Below are 17,503 nucleotides of genomic sequence, written 5' to 3'. Positions count from 1 at the left end.
TTATCCCAGCAGCCAAGGGGGGAAGTGGAGGAGATATGATCTTGCCAAATTTCTTTTGGCTGTTTTAAGTGTAATTTTCTTCAAAACGTGTTTGGAATTGCATTACATTTTTTTTTTTTTTTAAGCATAGTATCTGCACTAATACAATTTAAGAAGTGTTGAAATTACTTTTTTACTGTGTAGCAGTCACTCCCAGCAGCTGGTGAAAAAAATAACCTTAAGAGTGTTTTTTTTTTTCCTCTCTGTTCTTTCTATTTACAGTTTGCACTGTTTTAAACCTTTTACTAACTCAGCTGACATGCTGGTATTTTGAAAGACGTTGTGAGGATGTGATCCGCTGTCAGAACAATGTGAATAGCTTCAGAATCTGACCTGTTTTGTGCATAGGGGAATGTGTCACTCTAGAAGCACAGCTACCTTAGGGAGGCAGCTTGGCAGTAGTTATAATGGCCAATGATGCTACAAAATTTACAATGGCAAATGAAGAATATTATACATGGTAGAAACAGGAGGGTTATTTAGATAGGCATAATATACTGTAGTTACTGAAGTATAAATGACTGTGAAAGAAAGGGCCAGATTTTTCTCAAGCTGTGTCTGCTATATACCATACGTTGTATTTAAAGGAGACAGAACTGTGGTAAACAATCATCGGCAGCTCACTGCAGAAAGTTGGGATGTATACGAGATATGGAGCTAGTGAAATGACTGCTTAGTCTTTCTGATCTACAGAATAGGGGACATGGCAGCAAGGAAGGAGGTTGTCCCACACCACTGTAGTTACTTTCTGCTGTTTTGGTGACTTGAGAGTACTGGTAGGTAGCAGAAGCTGAAAGCAGCCTTAGCCCCTGCAAACTAACACTGCTTTAGTCATCTTTGTTGTTAGCCGGAGTACATTCGCTTTTAAGTGAATTAACAATGATTAATAATCAAGGTCCAGAAGTAAACACCCACTTTTTAGAAAATGGTCCTAGCTGAAAGGTTGCATTCGCAAGCACAACACTCCTAGTCCTGGCACAGATGGTGAGTTCGCCCCTGTCTCATGGGAATAGGACCCTAATCTCCTGGTTCACCAAGTCCCTTCCTCAGCTACTCCTAGCAACTGAGTCTTATAATTCCTTTCTGAAACTGAACAAGTTCCGTCTAAAACAAAGTTTAAAAAAAGTCACTCTCACAACTCAGCTTTAAAGGCTGAAAACTATCTAAATTTAGCTCGCCTATATTTAGGGCAGTTTTTAAAAGTGGAGTTTGTTAGTATTTAGTGTAACCTATTCTATGACTTGTTGGCGAGGAAAGTCTGGTGAGATCTTACCCTAGAGTCATAATAGCAGTTTCCCCCTTTCTGGTTTCATTTGGTCTCCCAGGGAGAAGTAATAGTCTCCCTTGTGACAGTTGGAGAAGGAGATGTTCACCTTAAGGACATGCAGTGAAAATAAATCAGAAACACATTTCCTTGCGCATGGCCCAGCTCTTTACGTTGCAGTTACCATCCGGATTTGAGTGGTTGCAGAAAGTCTGTAAGCAAGTCTTGGGCTAGTAAGACCATCAAATGGTTTATGCTGTTCACGAGCTTCTTTTCAGTAGAAGGTGCAGGAAGTATAGATTTAATTCTTTTATTCAGACTCAGTAGATGGTTTGGGACAATTAATTTCCAATTGTTTCCCAGTAGAGCAGATTTACTTGTATATTAATGAGGCACAGGTGTTAGGCCCCTGGTGCCTGCATGCCTGGGAGGCATATTTAGGTTGTTTATCTAGTCAGCCATAGGTACTGCAAGGTACTCAAGCTTGCCTTTAACAGTTTATACAGTGAAGCTTTTTAATTTTTTGATGTTTTTTTAAATTTGCTAGCACCTGTTAAAATTTTAAAACTGATCATGTAGAAAGAAGTAGGAGTGATTTCAATAGTAAATAGCACTAAATGTTAAAGAAAGTCATCTTCTATTATGCTTAACTGCCCGGCTTGACATTAAGAAGAAAAGAAGGTTCATTTAAGCAAATATGTCATGTGAGGAACTAATACAGTCAACAGTATACTTTTCTGTTGCATATTTTTGGAATAGGTACTTCTTTGTCTACAGCTGAAACATGAATGTGCTTATATTAATATTCATTTTTCTTGTTTATTCACTGAACTGCAGTACCAACATTTTAGAGGAAATGGAATAGCCTCCATAGACATTATGAATTTCAGTAGCTGGCATAATTATAGCGATCTACATATTCATTAAATCCAAAGAAGAAATGTGTCCAAAAAGACAGCCATGCGTTTAGAAATGGTACACAACTAAATATATAGATTTTTAAAAAGTTGCTTCCCTCTGCTTATCCAAAATTGTGTAGTGTCATATAGTCCTTAAATCAGCTAAGGTTTTTTTTGTGTGTGTAAATGTTCATTCCTTTTGTTTTTGCATGCAGTAAAGAATGGGAAGAACTATTTGTAAACAACAATTACTTGGCAACTATACGGCTGAAGGGGATTAATGGGCAGCTGAGAAGCAGCAGGTTCCGTAGCGTTTGCTGGAAGGTAAGAAGAGAAAATATTTATTTACAGTTTGTGGTTGCAATATATCAACACATTACCTGATGCGCTGGAAGATTATTGATGCAAAGAATCATGAATTTTCCGACAGACTTCATCCCAATGTTTTCCTCCTCATTTTTATAATTCATAGGATATTTGCTAATCATATTGACTTGCCTTAAAGCTGAATTGCGGGTGATAGCAAAAGATTCCTTGGAAAGACTATCTTTGTGTTGGGTGGTATGTTTAAAATTGAGTGCTACACAGCCATCTCTCCTGTCAGTGCCTGTATATTGAAACCATGCACTGGAAATAAAAAGGAGGTTTGTCTGAGAATTTATGTTTCGTGGAACTTGGAACTCTTTTAAAATCATGATGCCTCTCTTAGCAGCTTTTTGCAGAGAAATGAGAAAACGAAGACAAATCTCTGTTGTATTCATGGAATCATAGAGGTTGGAAAAGACTTCCAAGATCATCTGGTCCAACCATCCCCCTACTACCACCGTCACCCACTAAACCACATCCCTAAGCACCACGTCCAACCTTTCCTTGAACACCCCCAGGGATGGTGACTCCACCACCTCCTTGGGCAACCTGTTCCAATGCCTGACCAAATGACTGGATAGAGAAGGAAGCCAGGCCTTCCAATCTTAAACCACAAAGAGGTCCTTAGATCTCTTAATTTTGTAATAGTTGCAGGGGATGGAAGAGAGAAAGAAAGCAAAGTAATATTGAGATGCTATATAAAGTCCAGAAGAGCTTTGTTGCACTGGTGTCAGGTATTCTGTTCTTCACTAGCTTTTTCCCTGATAGACTTCCTCTGTGGTAACACTAGTGATTTAAATTGCCTCTCTTGGAATATCTCAAGCTTGACTTTGGCACAAAGGCCTGTGAAAAGAAAATCAAAACACACTTTGTATATGAAAGAAACAAATTTCAAAAGCTAGATATATGTAGCATTGAAGAAATTTAAAGATAATGAAAATATTTTTTTCAGGAGATGGGGTTAATACTTGCCACAAGAATTTTTTTTATTATTCTTTACCCTCTTACGCCTCTAAATTGAGAAGCCTTAACTCAAAAACCTGAACTAACAGAAGCATCAAGTCCCTCACTGTCCACTGATTAAATCAAGGAACAGTTTTATTCTAGAAACAAGGCTGGTTTTATTTGCACATCCTGATACAGCTTGGGGGCTCTGTTTTAGATTGCCTTTTTAAAAATATTATCAATGTTTACATTAAGTTCTGAAATAATAAGTATTTTTAGTAATTTGAGAATGCGTTTTGTTTGTCAGTATTTGCTGATTCATAACACATACATACATAAAATCATATTTAAAAAGAAAGAAAATACTCTTTTTTTTCCTTATTTTATTTCCAAGTAAAGAGCATTTTCCAGTAGATGTTTAATTCTAGCCTTATTTAAAGAGAAATGTGAAAGAACTGAGATGTAGATCTTCTCAAGGACTTTTTGCACAATTAAATCTTAACTTTCTCACAGAATTCTAGAACATCTTTCTTCTGTACATATTAAGATTTTCCCTTTCCACAGTTCTTAGGTAGAATGTATCTCTGAGTGGTTAGTTTCTGCTCACCATTCATGCTTGGTTTTAGGCATGTTGAATCAGCTGGTCAGTGTTATGTAAATAGCTCCAAGTTTTATTTTAATTATTTAAGTATTTTATTTTTATTTTATTTTTATTTTTTTTTATTTTATTTATTTTAATTATTTAAGTATTTATTTTAATTTCTTCTTTGCATTTTGTTTCTGCCTTGGAAGTTTTAGCCAACTTTACTGGAGTTGTGACAGTTTACAAGGCTTGAGTTTGTGGTTACAATAGTATGTAATACTTCGTGTTGTACCATAGAACCCTAATTATTTTCTAGCTTCTTTTTTATTGACTGGAATGTCTTAAAGCCAGGACTATTAGTATAGATCTTTTTTTCCTTCTCCTTATGTATAGAATACTTTCTCCACCTTTCTGATGGCTTATGCTGTCTGGTAGGATTTATATGAAAAGGTGTATCAAATTGATTATACTTAATGGTTTTACTTTGTTTTGTTCATAGTTATTTCTGGAGGTTCTACCCCAAGACAGAAGTCAGTGGATCAAAAACACTTCAGAGTTAAGAACTTCGTATAATAAAATCAAAGAAATTGTAAGTTGGTATAAATAGGATCTCTACTCTCAGGGCTTGACATAAGTACTAATGCTTAATGGAAGAGAATTTGAGTTTTTTCTGTTTTTACCCAGCACATTACAAACCCTCGGAAAGCAGGACAGCAAGATCTGATAATCAACAATCCACTCTCTCAGGACGAGGGGGTAAGTTGACCCTTAGTTATGTGTTGAGATGTGCTACAAAATTGTCATCATCATCATCCTGATGTGAGTTCATGCTGAGGAAGGCAAAATGGCAGGTGCTAAAATCTCACTCCTGAATTTCCAGACTGGCTTGTGGTAATGATTGGTTCACAGGTTCTGTTGAACAGCCAGAAATGTCCGTTTCCAGGTTAATATTCTGATCATTCCGTGCTTATTGCAGAGAAGGCTGTGATGACCAAGGAAGTAATCAGTGCTGGACGATAGTTCCAGTTTCACAGGATATCCTTTCTTTGACTGATATGCTTTCTTATTGCTGTGTGTTTTTGTTTTATACACAGAATGTCTCTAGTCAAAGGACTGTTTAAACATCCAATACGAACGGGAATACTGTTAACAGCAAATACTGAAGAACCCTGCTATGGACTACTGTTCAGCCTAGAAAGTTTTCCTCTAGCAAAAATAAAATTGTTGTCTGTCTGTGTAGTATATATCTTGGGGTAATAAGTAAAGTGCCAGGCTGCAAAAAAGGCAATTCTTCCAAGGTTTTTAATTCTTTTTTTTGTTTCTTTTAGCTCTACAGTTTCTTTTCTATTCAAAAAGCAGACAGCTGCAAAATGACAGATCCAAATTTTAAAGAAATAGTGAAAATGTGGTAAAAGTATTTGGCCTGACCGTCTTTTAGTGCAAAGCATCCAGCTCTTGCTGAAGTTAATAGGACCTCATACTAGCTTGGTATTTTCATAGTCATGACACTTTGATGAATGTCTAGATATAGGTGTGGGAGCTTAGTTTAGGGCAACTGTTTTTTTACACTGTTTTTGTGCTCCATTTTATTATATATGAAAAAGTATTTAGTATGTTAAGTTTTTTATTATGTTTAAGCTTTTCTGCTTCTTATTATTTTGTTAACTTTTTATCGTTTTTGAAAGTTTGCAAGTTTCTTTTTACCAAATTTTCAAAATAATTTAATACCATAAAAATAGGTTTAGTGGTGGGTTTGTTTTGTTTTTTTGGGGGGAAGAGTAGAAGTTGGTGGCTGTATTTAAGAGATTTGTACCTAGAAAGACTTTCACAGATATCTTTGATGGATGATACTACTCGTGTTTCCGTTTTGTTCGTAAAGGGAAGCCCATATTTTGTTTGTATTTAGTGCAGTACTCTGCTTCATATTCAGTGCAGAAAGAGAGATGTTTGAATAGGCTTGCTTGTTGAAGTATGGAAGTATTGATCATAGGCTCATTTCTGGTTCTGCAGATGATATGACTGTGCATGCCATCAAACCATTCTTGCATCCAGCTGTACAGAAAGCTGTGTCACTCACAAAAGATTTAAAGTGTTCCTGCTGTAGTCTGTGATTGTACACAGTGACATAATCTTTTTTTCCACTTTTGGTATCTTTAGGGGATGGAAGATAAAGGTTAACGTATAAGGGGTTTGATCTATAAAATAAAGCCACAGGCCAAGTCAAGCATAAGCATGAAGAGCAAAATGCTTTTTAACTCTGCAATGACATGTTTTAGCCTTTAGTGTCCAGGGTTTTGCTTCCTTTCTAGCAATGAAATTGTTTCCTTCATACTTCACTTCGATTGACTGTTGGGGTAGGGGGAATGGGGCAAAGTTTCAAAAAGTGATCTAGCTGCATGAAAAAAGCTACAAGTAAGTTAAAAAGATTTTAAGTTTATATAAGACATTGTAAAGGGTATACTTTTTTTTTTTTTCCTTTTTCCTTTCCTTCCTTCTGCTAGCTATCATTTATATACTTTCCATTTTCTTTTTGTGGAGCATAAAACACCAAGGCAATCAACTGTTTACAGGAGAGCAAGAAATTCTGGAAGTGTTGTAGCCACTCTCTTTGTAAAGTATTTCATTCAATGGTGCTGCTTCTGCTACTATCTGAAAACTAACCTAAAGGAAAAGACTGCTATAGATTTTGTTTCTTCTGTATTTTGATCAGTATGGCCATGCTACCATTCCTTTACAATAAAGAGTAAGTTTTACTTTACAATACTTTACAACATTTGCTGACTTCTTCCAGGTTAGCTTTTGCAAAATACTGCTAAGCAAGGCATGGAAACCAAAGAAAGAAAATGGCAATGATCTTAAGCACAGATATAGAAGAAGCTAAACCTGCTTCAAACTGTTATTTTATTTTTTTTATGTTGACAATGAGCTTTAAATACTCTTTTTGTCTGTATAAAAGCCTTTTTAGAATGCCCAGTCTTGCTCTGCACTGTGTATTTGTATAGTTAGAATGATGTCATTTTCATGATACATTTTCAATCATCATACATTCCTTATTTGATTTTGCCTCCACTAAGACAAACTAACTTGCTTGCAAACAATTTCTTAGTATGGAAATTATGGCAACCTGTAATTGGAGTCCATACACTTACAGGAGAAATGTCATACTGTACTGTGATCTAGACTTTTTTAGTTGAGTTGGTTCTTGTGAGTTTGAATTTACTCCACTTTACTAAATATTCTTTATAGACCCCTTCATTTGCACACCAGCAGCCATCCACTGAATGAATGCAGTGAGCACAGAACTAAGATCCATGAACTTAAATTTTTACATCTCTGATCTAAACTGACATTCTAGGATACTTCAGGCTAATCAACAACATTCTTTTTCACCCATAAAATGTTGGTGTGCCTATCCAGGAATGGTAAGGATTAATTAGTTAATATTTGTACAGTACTTTGCTGATGCAGCGTATGAGCCTTACGTATTAGAATACTGTGTTACATACAATTATTTTTCCTTATTTCAGAGTCTTTGGAATAAATTTTTCCAGGATAAAGAGCTTCGAGCAATGATTGAACAAGATGTGACAAGAACGTATGTAGATCTTTAAAGAAATTTTTATATATAAATTTAGATTCTGCACTTTTATGTGATATACATTATATAGCATTTTCTTGAGTTAGGTTAGTGTAAATGTCAGTACTGTTGAACATGAATGTGAAGAAACATACATTAAATGTATAAAAATACAGCTTTCTTGGAGTGTAGAGTGAGAAAATTGAGTTAAACATTAAACCCTGGAGATTTATTGGTATCACTGAAGAAAAGCTCTTCTAAATTAAGATATTAGGAAATGTATTGCTATATGAAATTTAAAACAGAGTTTTCCATATAAAGCAAAAAGCAGGTAAGAAAAACTGAAAGGTCTTTTAACTAAATTATGATCATAATAAAACATTGAACAGATGATTTTCTGTAATTCTTAACACTTATTCAATCAATAATAAAAAAACAATACGTAATTAGTAAGGGAAACATTATTCATCTAGAGAAGTTAAGCATTTCTATATTTATCAGTTTTCTAGTGTTACTTGTCACATACGCCTTTTAACATTTGTCCTAATATTACTGTGACAGTCTTTTCATCTTCCTGGCCCTTAGGTCATTCCTGTTTAGAAACTTGTTTGAGATGGAACACTCAGTTCCTGAAAACATTTCTTTTTAGAGTTGAAGCATTGACTGCTGTGTAAATCTAGTTAAATTCAGTTATGTTTTGCTACCATGTGGAATTTTACTTTATTGCAAATATTTTTTCTTGCAACTTGAAAAAAGTGGTGATAGTCATAGATTTTACAAATCCCAATCTTACTCATTTTCATTTACAGAAACAAAGTCATGCAGAAAATATAATTACTCTCTGGTTTTGCAGTATTTTACATGTCCATCCCTAGACCCATTCTTGAATGCGTTTTTGCCATGAGATGTATAATTAAAATCAGAGTATATGAGTATATTTTCATGTGCATTCTCACAGATGGTATTTTTTTGTTTGTTAAAGAGAACAGTTCAGGATGTTCTAAGATTAAAATATATATGTATCTAAACTATAATTGGAGAATGAAAAGTTGTGTAGAGGTTAAGTTTGATATAAGTCTGTTATTTAAAAAAACATATATACAAAGTCCAGACTCTCTCTCAGGCAAATGGCAGCGTGAGTGATGTTCAGTAATGTCAGTAATAGAGACTAAAGAATTAAAATATTCTTTCTTTATTAAAAAAAAAAAAAGTCTATTGGAAACAATAGCAGAAAACATCATCAACATCAAAATAAGTCAAACAGTGGAGAAGCAAAATTATCAGCATTAATCTATTTCACAGACTATATAAATGTATATGTATACACTATATATATATTCATATACTAATCATAAAATCATAATCATATTGTATGCACTATGTATGCATATATATACATGTGTGTTTGTAAACTAGCAGTAGTGTAAGAAGCAGTAAGTTCTACATTCCTTGGCTTTGTAATATAAGTAACTTGTATTTAACATTGTTTTTTCATTTTCATTCTTTGAATAAATTCCTGAAGTTACAATATAAAGATTTGTCAATAACTTACAGTGCTGTTTATTAAAATTTAAAATGCTTGACTATTATATTCAATTATCATCATCACCTTCTAGCTTCTGTTTCTTATTTAAAGAATATTTTTTCATTCTTTGTCACCAAGTTCAGTACTCCATCATTCAATATCTTTAACTAAACAGTGCTCAGCAATGTGATGCTAACTGCACACAGCGTATCAAACCACAGAGTCCCATCTAGCAAAGCAGTAAAGAATTTGTAATGTTTTTATTAGAATTTACTGAAGTCTAGTGATAATAGACTGGAAAAGTGGGTAGAAATATGCTTTTTAAATTGGTGGTCTTTTAAATGTTTTTTTCTAGCGGGAAGTGTCCCTTCCCATTGCAGGAGGGTTGGAACTAAATGATCTTTAAGGTTCCTTCCAACCCAAACCATTCTGTGATTCTATAAAATGTCAAAAGTCTATTAACTAAGGGGAACTGTGAGGAAGTTTGTTCATGTGTATGTGTTCATTTTGTGAATTGTTACCTTATCCAATATTAGATTTCACAATATAAATGCTCACAACTGGGCTAATCATCCTTTAGAGTCTGTATACCTGAAGAATCCTAGGACACAATCTCTTCCTAAAGTAAATGTCTAGTTTAGATCAGATTAGTCACATGGCAAAGAAGTATGGGGATTTTTTCAATATTTATAAAAGGATTCTAGCTCACCTTTACCTAAATAAACTTCAGTCACCTGAAATTAGGTGATAATAATCCAACCCATTAAGTATAAATATATATTTTGGCTGTTGCATAGTGAGAACTTACAATATTTACAAGCAAAGCAGGGAAGGATTTTGTTACATTAATCCTAACTCATTAGTGATCAACACTTCTAATTAATGACCTGCCTCATTTTTTACTGGCTGATAGTTGAGAGAACTAGATTTTCCTTCCAATTTTTAGAAACATATTCTTCTAAGATGGAACCAAATGCCATCTCTCTTTCTGTCAAATGAGAAACTTCTCAAAAATTAGGGTAGGAACATGGGGGTAAGGGAGGCGTATTATAATGAAAGTAAAAGCTTGCCTTTAGATACAGATAGCAGTACCAACCAAGCTATGATTATAATACTGCATTCTATTATTCTACTGAGAAAGGAACTTGTGTATGAACTAACACCATATAACTCATAATAGTCTTAAGAATGCAGTGGTTAATTACTGTCATTCAAAAGTTGTACCAGAGAACAATGCTGATTTGTTTCATGATGATTAAAAAGGTAAGGGATAAAGAAGAATTTAAAAAATATATTTGCTGGAATGGAAATCAGTAGATTCATGGATGCAAAAACATCTAGCTACCAGTCAAATCAAAATACAAGTTTACTTGCTGGCACCACCTCTTACGTTTAGGTTTGTAAATAGCCAGAATTGATTACCCTCCCTCTCTCAGTATTTTAAGAAAACAGAACAGTTTAGGGGTCATTTCCAGCAGTCTAAGCGGGTTATTTTTTTCTTTTGTAGAAATGTTTTTATATATGTCTACTTAGTTTCTGCTTTGGGATTAACAATCACAATTTAGGACAGTGGAAACAGTATGAAGATGAATAGTGGTGGGTGTTGCTTTTTCACACTCTGCATTTCCCAGTAACAAAAACAAACAAACAAACAAAAAAATAAAAATAAAAATAGTGCAGAAGGCATTTAGCAGCTAAATCCTTCCCGGTATGGAAGATAGGGGAAGAAACAGTCATCCACCAGGTAAGAATTGAAGACACAAAATCTAGTTTCCCTGTAAGAGGAGGGAACTGCTGGAAGAGCTACCTTTATACACCATCTCATTCCTTTTCAAGAAAAAGTGAGCAACAGTGTTTGTCTTTATTCTTTACCAAATCTTTGCAATCTCAAGAGCATCTTCTTCCAGTTTTTCTGGTCTAGTAGCTTTCCCCATACTTGTTGCTAAAGGGCAGAAGATGGAATCTGTTAATGAAAAAGAAGATGGTATCTCTGCAGCTGTTGTTGTGAGCCTCTTTTCTGTTTGCTACCAAATTTGTTTTAGAAAGTATTTGTACATCCTTTTATTTAGTTGCCTGCCTAAGTTTCTTCTTTGTCACTTGTATAGGGGTTCTTAAGTGGGCTAAACAAGTGTTTTAAAAAATGATAACCAACTCAAGCTGATCTTCACTTTCAGAAAGTAAGGCCTTGAATGCACCTTTGTTTAATTGAAGCCGTTATGGTAAAATTTCCATTCCCTTATGCAGTCTTTCTCGAAGATGTAATTATATTCTAATATTCATGAACAGTATTCTTGTCTTGCCTGATTTGAGGATACTCTATTGCTTACAGTGTTTAGTTGTAAAATGACATTCTCCATAAAAATCCGTCCTGAACTGATAGTTCCCTCATGATCTCTTGTATTTACATTTACTATAATTAATACTTCAGCCAGCTTATTCATGAGTTTGTTATTATCCTTTCTGTCACAATCTCTGGTATTACTAGATCCTCACAGATATCTCTGTGTATTTTTGAGTTTTCTTTGTTAGTCTTCTCCTCCTAAACTTCATAGGGCAGGCCTGAATAACAGTCCTTCAGAAATAATCTCTTCAAACCCCTAAATTATGTCGATTGCCATCTGCTGTAATGCACCTTTTTGGTCTCAGCTGTGTCCTTCCTCTACAGTAATTTGATTAGTACAAGTGCATGCAAGTATCCAAATGTTGGTCTACCATTACCCCCATCAGGTGCCAGGAAAACGTTGCACTCTTCATCCCAATGCCTTTCTCGGTACTTCCACATTATTGTGTTCAAGCCATAGTGTCTTCTCTCTCTGCCGTGAGTCTTGCATCAGATCTTTTATCCAAGGATTTCGATGCAACTTTCTAGTTGTTTCTATGCTTACTTGTTATTACCACTGTGAGATGAACGTATTACTTTTAATACAGTTTTATCAGATGTAATTTGTTGCAATTTCTTATATCGTTCCTCCATGACAGGCTTTACAACAGCCTCAGTATAACTGGTCTGAAGTTTAGCATTGTAGCTTAGGCTCTGGAAACAGACAAGATAAAATTTGCTTGAAGAAAACTTAGCTGCAATCCACACAACTTCATTTTAAAATTGACAATACTATAACCTTTGTATCAGCAGTCTACCCTGAAGCCTACCATTACTGTCTTGTTAAGAATTCTTCTTTTCCTTGTTGAACTTTACCTTTTCCTTTCCTTTTGGTATTACACCTTTCCAGTTATATCATTTTTTGAATTTGTTGTTGCTCCACACAGTTAGAAGGGGCTTGGGTTGGTTGCTTTATCAAATATTTTTGCCATCTAGTTACTTTTTCAGTAAGCATGAAAACACTGTTGTTTGTGCACTTGCTCATTAAAATACATTCTGCATAACCAGTTTCTTTCCTACTTCCAGCAGTCAAGGAGCAGGATATACTGGTGTATACTGGTGAGAGTAGCTTCAGAATAGAGATTCTAAATAGCTGCATTTTCCTGCATAACAGGATTTTCCCAGAATCTTTTTCCCCTTTTTATCACACTAATACAATTTAATACTATTTGACTTAGAGAATATTTACCCTGCCAAAGCATCCAACTATTTCATAATTTGAAGGTTTGTTTGAAACAGCTGCTAAAGACAGTGAAATATCTCATAATGTTGCATCACAAAAAATGCCAATAAGATATATTGCAGCTTGCTTAGAGCTGAAGAAAACTAGGATGCCAGTTTTCATGATGATTGTGAGATAGTTTAAAAATCTTGTCATTAATATGCTAATCATATTTTCAAATATTTATGAAGCATTGGAACCTTTTCTGTATGCTGCTTCTGGCATAGTTTTCTTTCTTCTATTTTATTCCAGTTTAGAACTGGAAATTTTATAAATTTCTTTAACATATTGTAGCTCTTGTACTCTTTCTTCACCCAACTTTTATCTTGAGAAGAAGAAAGAGCAAGACAAACAAACTGCAGGACAGATTGATATCCAATTACAATTGGATTGGCTGCTTGTTAAAAGTTGACAATTAAATCAACCTGCCATTTCATTTCATTCTTGCAGCTCTCTAGCTTTCTTAATGTTGAAAGGGATAACATATTCAAATATAACTAGTGATATCATCATGTAACAGAATGATGTTAAAGAACATAGTTCAGAAATTTGGTTGCAAGACAAATAAAACAAGTCCTTACAAGTATTCTTATTCCAGCAGCATCCACAATTCACAGAGAGATAGGAAAGCAGACAAGAGAGGTGCTGTCTTACCTAAAAATGTTTATAGAAGAACAGCAGCTGAGATTATGTGAGCTATAATGTTTACTTTCATTGTATTTCTTCACTTTCAGTTTTCCTGAAATGCAGTATTTCCAGCAAGAGAATGTGAGGAAAATTCTTACAGATGTTCTGTTCTGCTATGCCAGAGAAAATGAGCAGTTGCTTTATAAACAGGTAATGAAAATATAGTACAGGTGGCATTCATCGACTCAACATTTTCTATATGGTTTGACAATAATGTAGTTCTGTTGTATCTGAAGTTGTATCATAATGCTATAGTAATCAAAGAGTTGCTTGTCATCTGTATAGTGAGAAAAGTAAGCTCACTGAATAACATATGCTTTTTCCTCATAATACAGTCCCTCAGATTGTTTTTTTTTAAGGTTTCTACGTTGTCTAAATTTGAATTCCTTTATAAAAAACATATTTTTGTTCGATGTTGGTGAAACAGAAAAAGAACAGGAACAAGAGGCTTTCTGTGGTTTGTTTAAAAAAAAAAAAAAAGGTAAGCATCAGGATTAAAAATGGTACTGAATAAACAGAAATCACAAATAGTGATTTCTGAAATGTTAGCAAAATTTACAATTTTGTTTTATATAATGCTTTAGATTCTTCCTCAAAGTGCTAAAGCCATGCTATGCATTAGCAAATAGATTCTTTATCTAATCCTGTAGCAAACAAATGCAGTGCTGCTGACAAATGCCTGTTGACTGATGGACAAGGGTGCTAGCAAATACCACTTTTACAGTATTGCCAGAAGGAGAGCCTGCTTACGCCTTCTTTGTTTAAATGGTAAGGGTAGCCTTTAAAGCTGCACTGACTACATACATCCATATGGGATGAGGACTAAATTAATTTAACATTTCTTCTGAAGGTTTTGAAGTGAATATAAGCACGATATTAAATTAATGTAGCAAGACTGATACGCAGATTTATAGACATTTGTATTTGTTTGCCCAGACTATTAACTGTAGGGAGATTAGTGACTGACAAACTGAGGGACACTGACAAAAGCTAAACTGTATAGCAGCAAACTTTAGGTAGGACAAAAATACAAAGCTTCAGTAAATGTGAAGAGTTTTATAACACACTATATGCTCCCAGGCATGGTATGTGACCACCCTGCCCCTAAGCCAGGAAACTAGTTGTGATACGTGAAAAGACCAGTGTTGAAGAAACGGGTACTTCTGAAGAATTCTTACAGATTAAATCAAAAATCAAATATATAGTTATCAAACATATCAAATCTCCATCAGCTGGTTACTTTTCATGTTTGACAGACTGTCTTGCGTGATAGCAAGAAAAAATGAGATTTGTGAGCTTCAGCAGTATTCAACCTCCCCTTTCTAGTGAATATAGGCCAGCATTCTGATGATGGGAAAATGGAAGAACACATTCCAGCTAATTTGGTCTGTTATTGAACAAGAAGTATTATTTTACTCTTTGATATGACTTAAAAGGACTTAATTACCCTCTGCTCGTATTTAAAATCCTCTTGATTCCTTACCAAGAAATAATAAAGAAATAATACCTTTCTACATAAGGATGGAATATTTAGCCAGATCAAATTTTAAAAAAAGAAAGCCCTGAGTTTCATCACAAGCTGTTAAAGCTATTATTTTCTACTAGGTGACACCCCGTTTAACATAGACCATATTGTTAATAGTTATGGGATTTTATTGAATTAATGAGACTGTTATCATGTAGTAGAATGTCTTGCTGAGTTAATTGAAACTGCAGAGATTATATAAATGGTATTAATGAACTTTGACTGCCTGATGCCTCAGCTTTAATAAAGACTGCTTGGTGGGCTAAATGAACATAGTCAGATAAAAGAACAGGTTCAATTTTGCGAGCCTACGGGCTGTTGACAAAGAAAACTTATTTACCTCTGTTTTCAACTGGTGTTGGTTGCATCAGTAGTGCAGTAATTTCAGGAAGGGGTTGCCAACAGGACTAAAAGGAGAGGTAAAGTGCATAACAGGAAATAAATTTGGATCATGAAAAACTGTTGATTTAATATCTCTGAAGTGTTTCAGTATATCATCCAAGTGTTGTGGTGCCCTGCCAAGTCCACAAAATAGCAAACGGTTGTGATTTTCCTCCCTTTTAATGGACACGTCACATGTATTAGAAGCTTTTCCTTTTTCATACCTCATTTTAAAAGGCCTTTTTTTTAAATTGATGATCCTGTTAGCTTATTAGTAACAATCTTGATTTTTTGTCCCCCTGCTCTTCTCTCTTTAGATAACATTTCTCTTATAACCATCAGTATCCTTCTCAGAACTAGCTAATAGGAAGAAGTTTGTGGTGGTGACAGGATACTTTTTTTTTCTCTATTATCAAATACCTATGTTGTAGTCAGTCTTCCTGTCCTACCATTTTTCTTGATTGTTTTTACGATTGACTTCCCATACTAAGTTCCACTAAAGCAAAGCATAGCATATTTTCTTGAAGATAATAAAGGTTACTATTAATTCATCAGGAATGGATCACTTCTGAGATGCTCTCTCCACGGTGACCTGAATACAAAGCTCAAATTCCGAAGTCTATCTTCATATTCAGTATCCATCGTGGGACTCGTCCTGTTGTTCTGTATGGGAATTCCTCTCTTGCATTTTTATGACCACATGCAAGAACTAAATTTGCTGTCATAATTGTGACACTTGGCCAGTAAATGAAAACTTGCACTTACATCTATCAACATCTGTACAGGACCTCATGTTTCTCTTCCAAATATTTGGAAAAAGTTCTAGTTCCTTGGCAATTTGCATCCGTATAAATAAAGAAAACTGAAATTTACAATATTTCATTAAAACTATTATGTAGCATCAGTATATATTCTTAGAAGAATCAATGCTTGCTTAATACGCATATATGCATGAAATTTGTCTTTGTAGTAGGTTTTGTGGTTTTTTGACCAGCATGGAGTAACATTTTATTTGATGGGGGAAGACATTTCCGTCCCCAGTCAGATGGAATAGAATGTTGTGAGGCTGTATTACAGAGATTTTAAAGACAGAATCCTCACTGGGATCATTGAATTTTTAAATAGCAGCTGTAAATACAAAATGTAAAGAGAATAGTATATTGTACTTAAGAATATGTAAAAAATACTATTAGCATTCTTCTGTAAGATTGATGCCAAAAATTCTGGTCCTAGTTATATTGAAAAGAAATAGTGACAATTAAGCTGAATCACTAGGCTAACCATTGTTCACTCATGATTTGATTGACCTTAAAGAAGTCAATATAATTTTGAAATGCATTGATTCACTTTGCATTGTAGAAATGCTGTATTTCTGGTTTTCTTTCTAAACCATAGACTGTATTATGAAATCAATATTTTGTTGTAGCTGGGAAGTGTCATAAAATTATCTGAGCTCTGTCAACTTATTTATTAACACTAAAGAGTTTTAGTAAACTGCAGCATTGAAAAAATATGTATGCATTGGTGGCTTTTCTTGCCAAACTAAAAATCTCTAAATATTTGAAGTACTCTTGTAACTGAAAGATCAGAGGTATCTTTTTGAAATCCTGATATTTCATCATCTGTTTGTTTTGTTTTTGTTGTATGTGGGCAGCCACATTACAGTTCTACTTTATTATATAGTTGATACATTATTATGTTGGAAGAATGTATGATGTGCTTTTATCTTTTATGACTAATTCTTATTTTATGTCCTCTTTCTTTTTCTTCAACTTACATGTTTACAACTTAGGTGGTAGTTTTATTAGATAGTCAAGTTTTTGGCATTTCCATTTCTCTTATTTCATGTTAGTATATCAGGGTGAATAAAAGATTAGATGTGGAGCTGTTAATTATCTGAGGTCTGTGAGTATATGTGGAAGCATAGCTCATGTTATCTACAGTTTATTTAAATATTTTTGCTATTTCTATTTATCTTCTAATTGTGGACCTATCTCCCTGTCTTTCCTATTTCTTTTTTTCCTGGTACAACTGTAAGACTTTCAGAAATCTGAGGCTGTCAACGTGTAATCTAAATTATATTGTTGTGTTTGGGAATTTTAGATCAGCT

The 17,503-nt window shown here is 34.4% G+C and overlaps 1 protein-coding gene across 6 annotated transcripts in view; it reads left to right on the top strand.

Moving 5' to 3' along the window:
- TBC1D5 (TBC1 domain family member 5) overlaps window positions 1-17,503 on the top strand; it is a 321,851-nt gene that overhangs the window by 170,641 nt on the left and 133,707 nt on the right. For all 6 annotated transcript variants that reach the window (XM_066991876.1, XM_066991877.1, XM_066991874.1 and 3 more), the window contains 5 exons: window positions 2,418-2,526; window positions 4,596-4,685; window positions 4,781-4,852; window positions 7,624-7,691; window positions 13,535-13,637. In XM_066991876.1, the coding sequence (XP_066847977.1) occupies window positions 2,418-2,526; window positions 4,596-4,685; window positions 4,781-4,852; window positions 7,624-7,691; window positions 13,535-13,637 (442 nt within the window). The remainder of the gene's footprint in view (window positions 1-2,417; window positions 2,527-4,595; window positions 4,686-4,780; window positions 4,853-7,623; window positions 7,692-13,534; window positions 13,638-17,503) is intronic.

This window comes from Anser cygnoides, chromosome 2 (genome assembly GCF_040182565.1).
Source record: "Anser cygnoides isolate HZ-2024a breed goose chromosome 2, Taihu_goose_T2T_genome, whole genome shotgun sequence".
NCBI classification, from domain to species: domain Eukaryota; kingdom Metazoa; phylum Chordata; class Aves; order Anseriformes; family Anatidae; genus Anser; species Anser cygnoides.
Note: the sequence above shows the minus strand (reverse complement) of the source record. Positions and strands in the feature narration are given on the sequence as shown.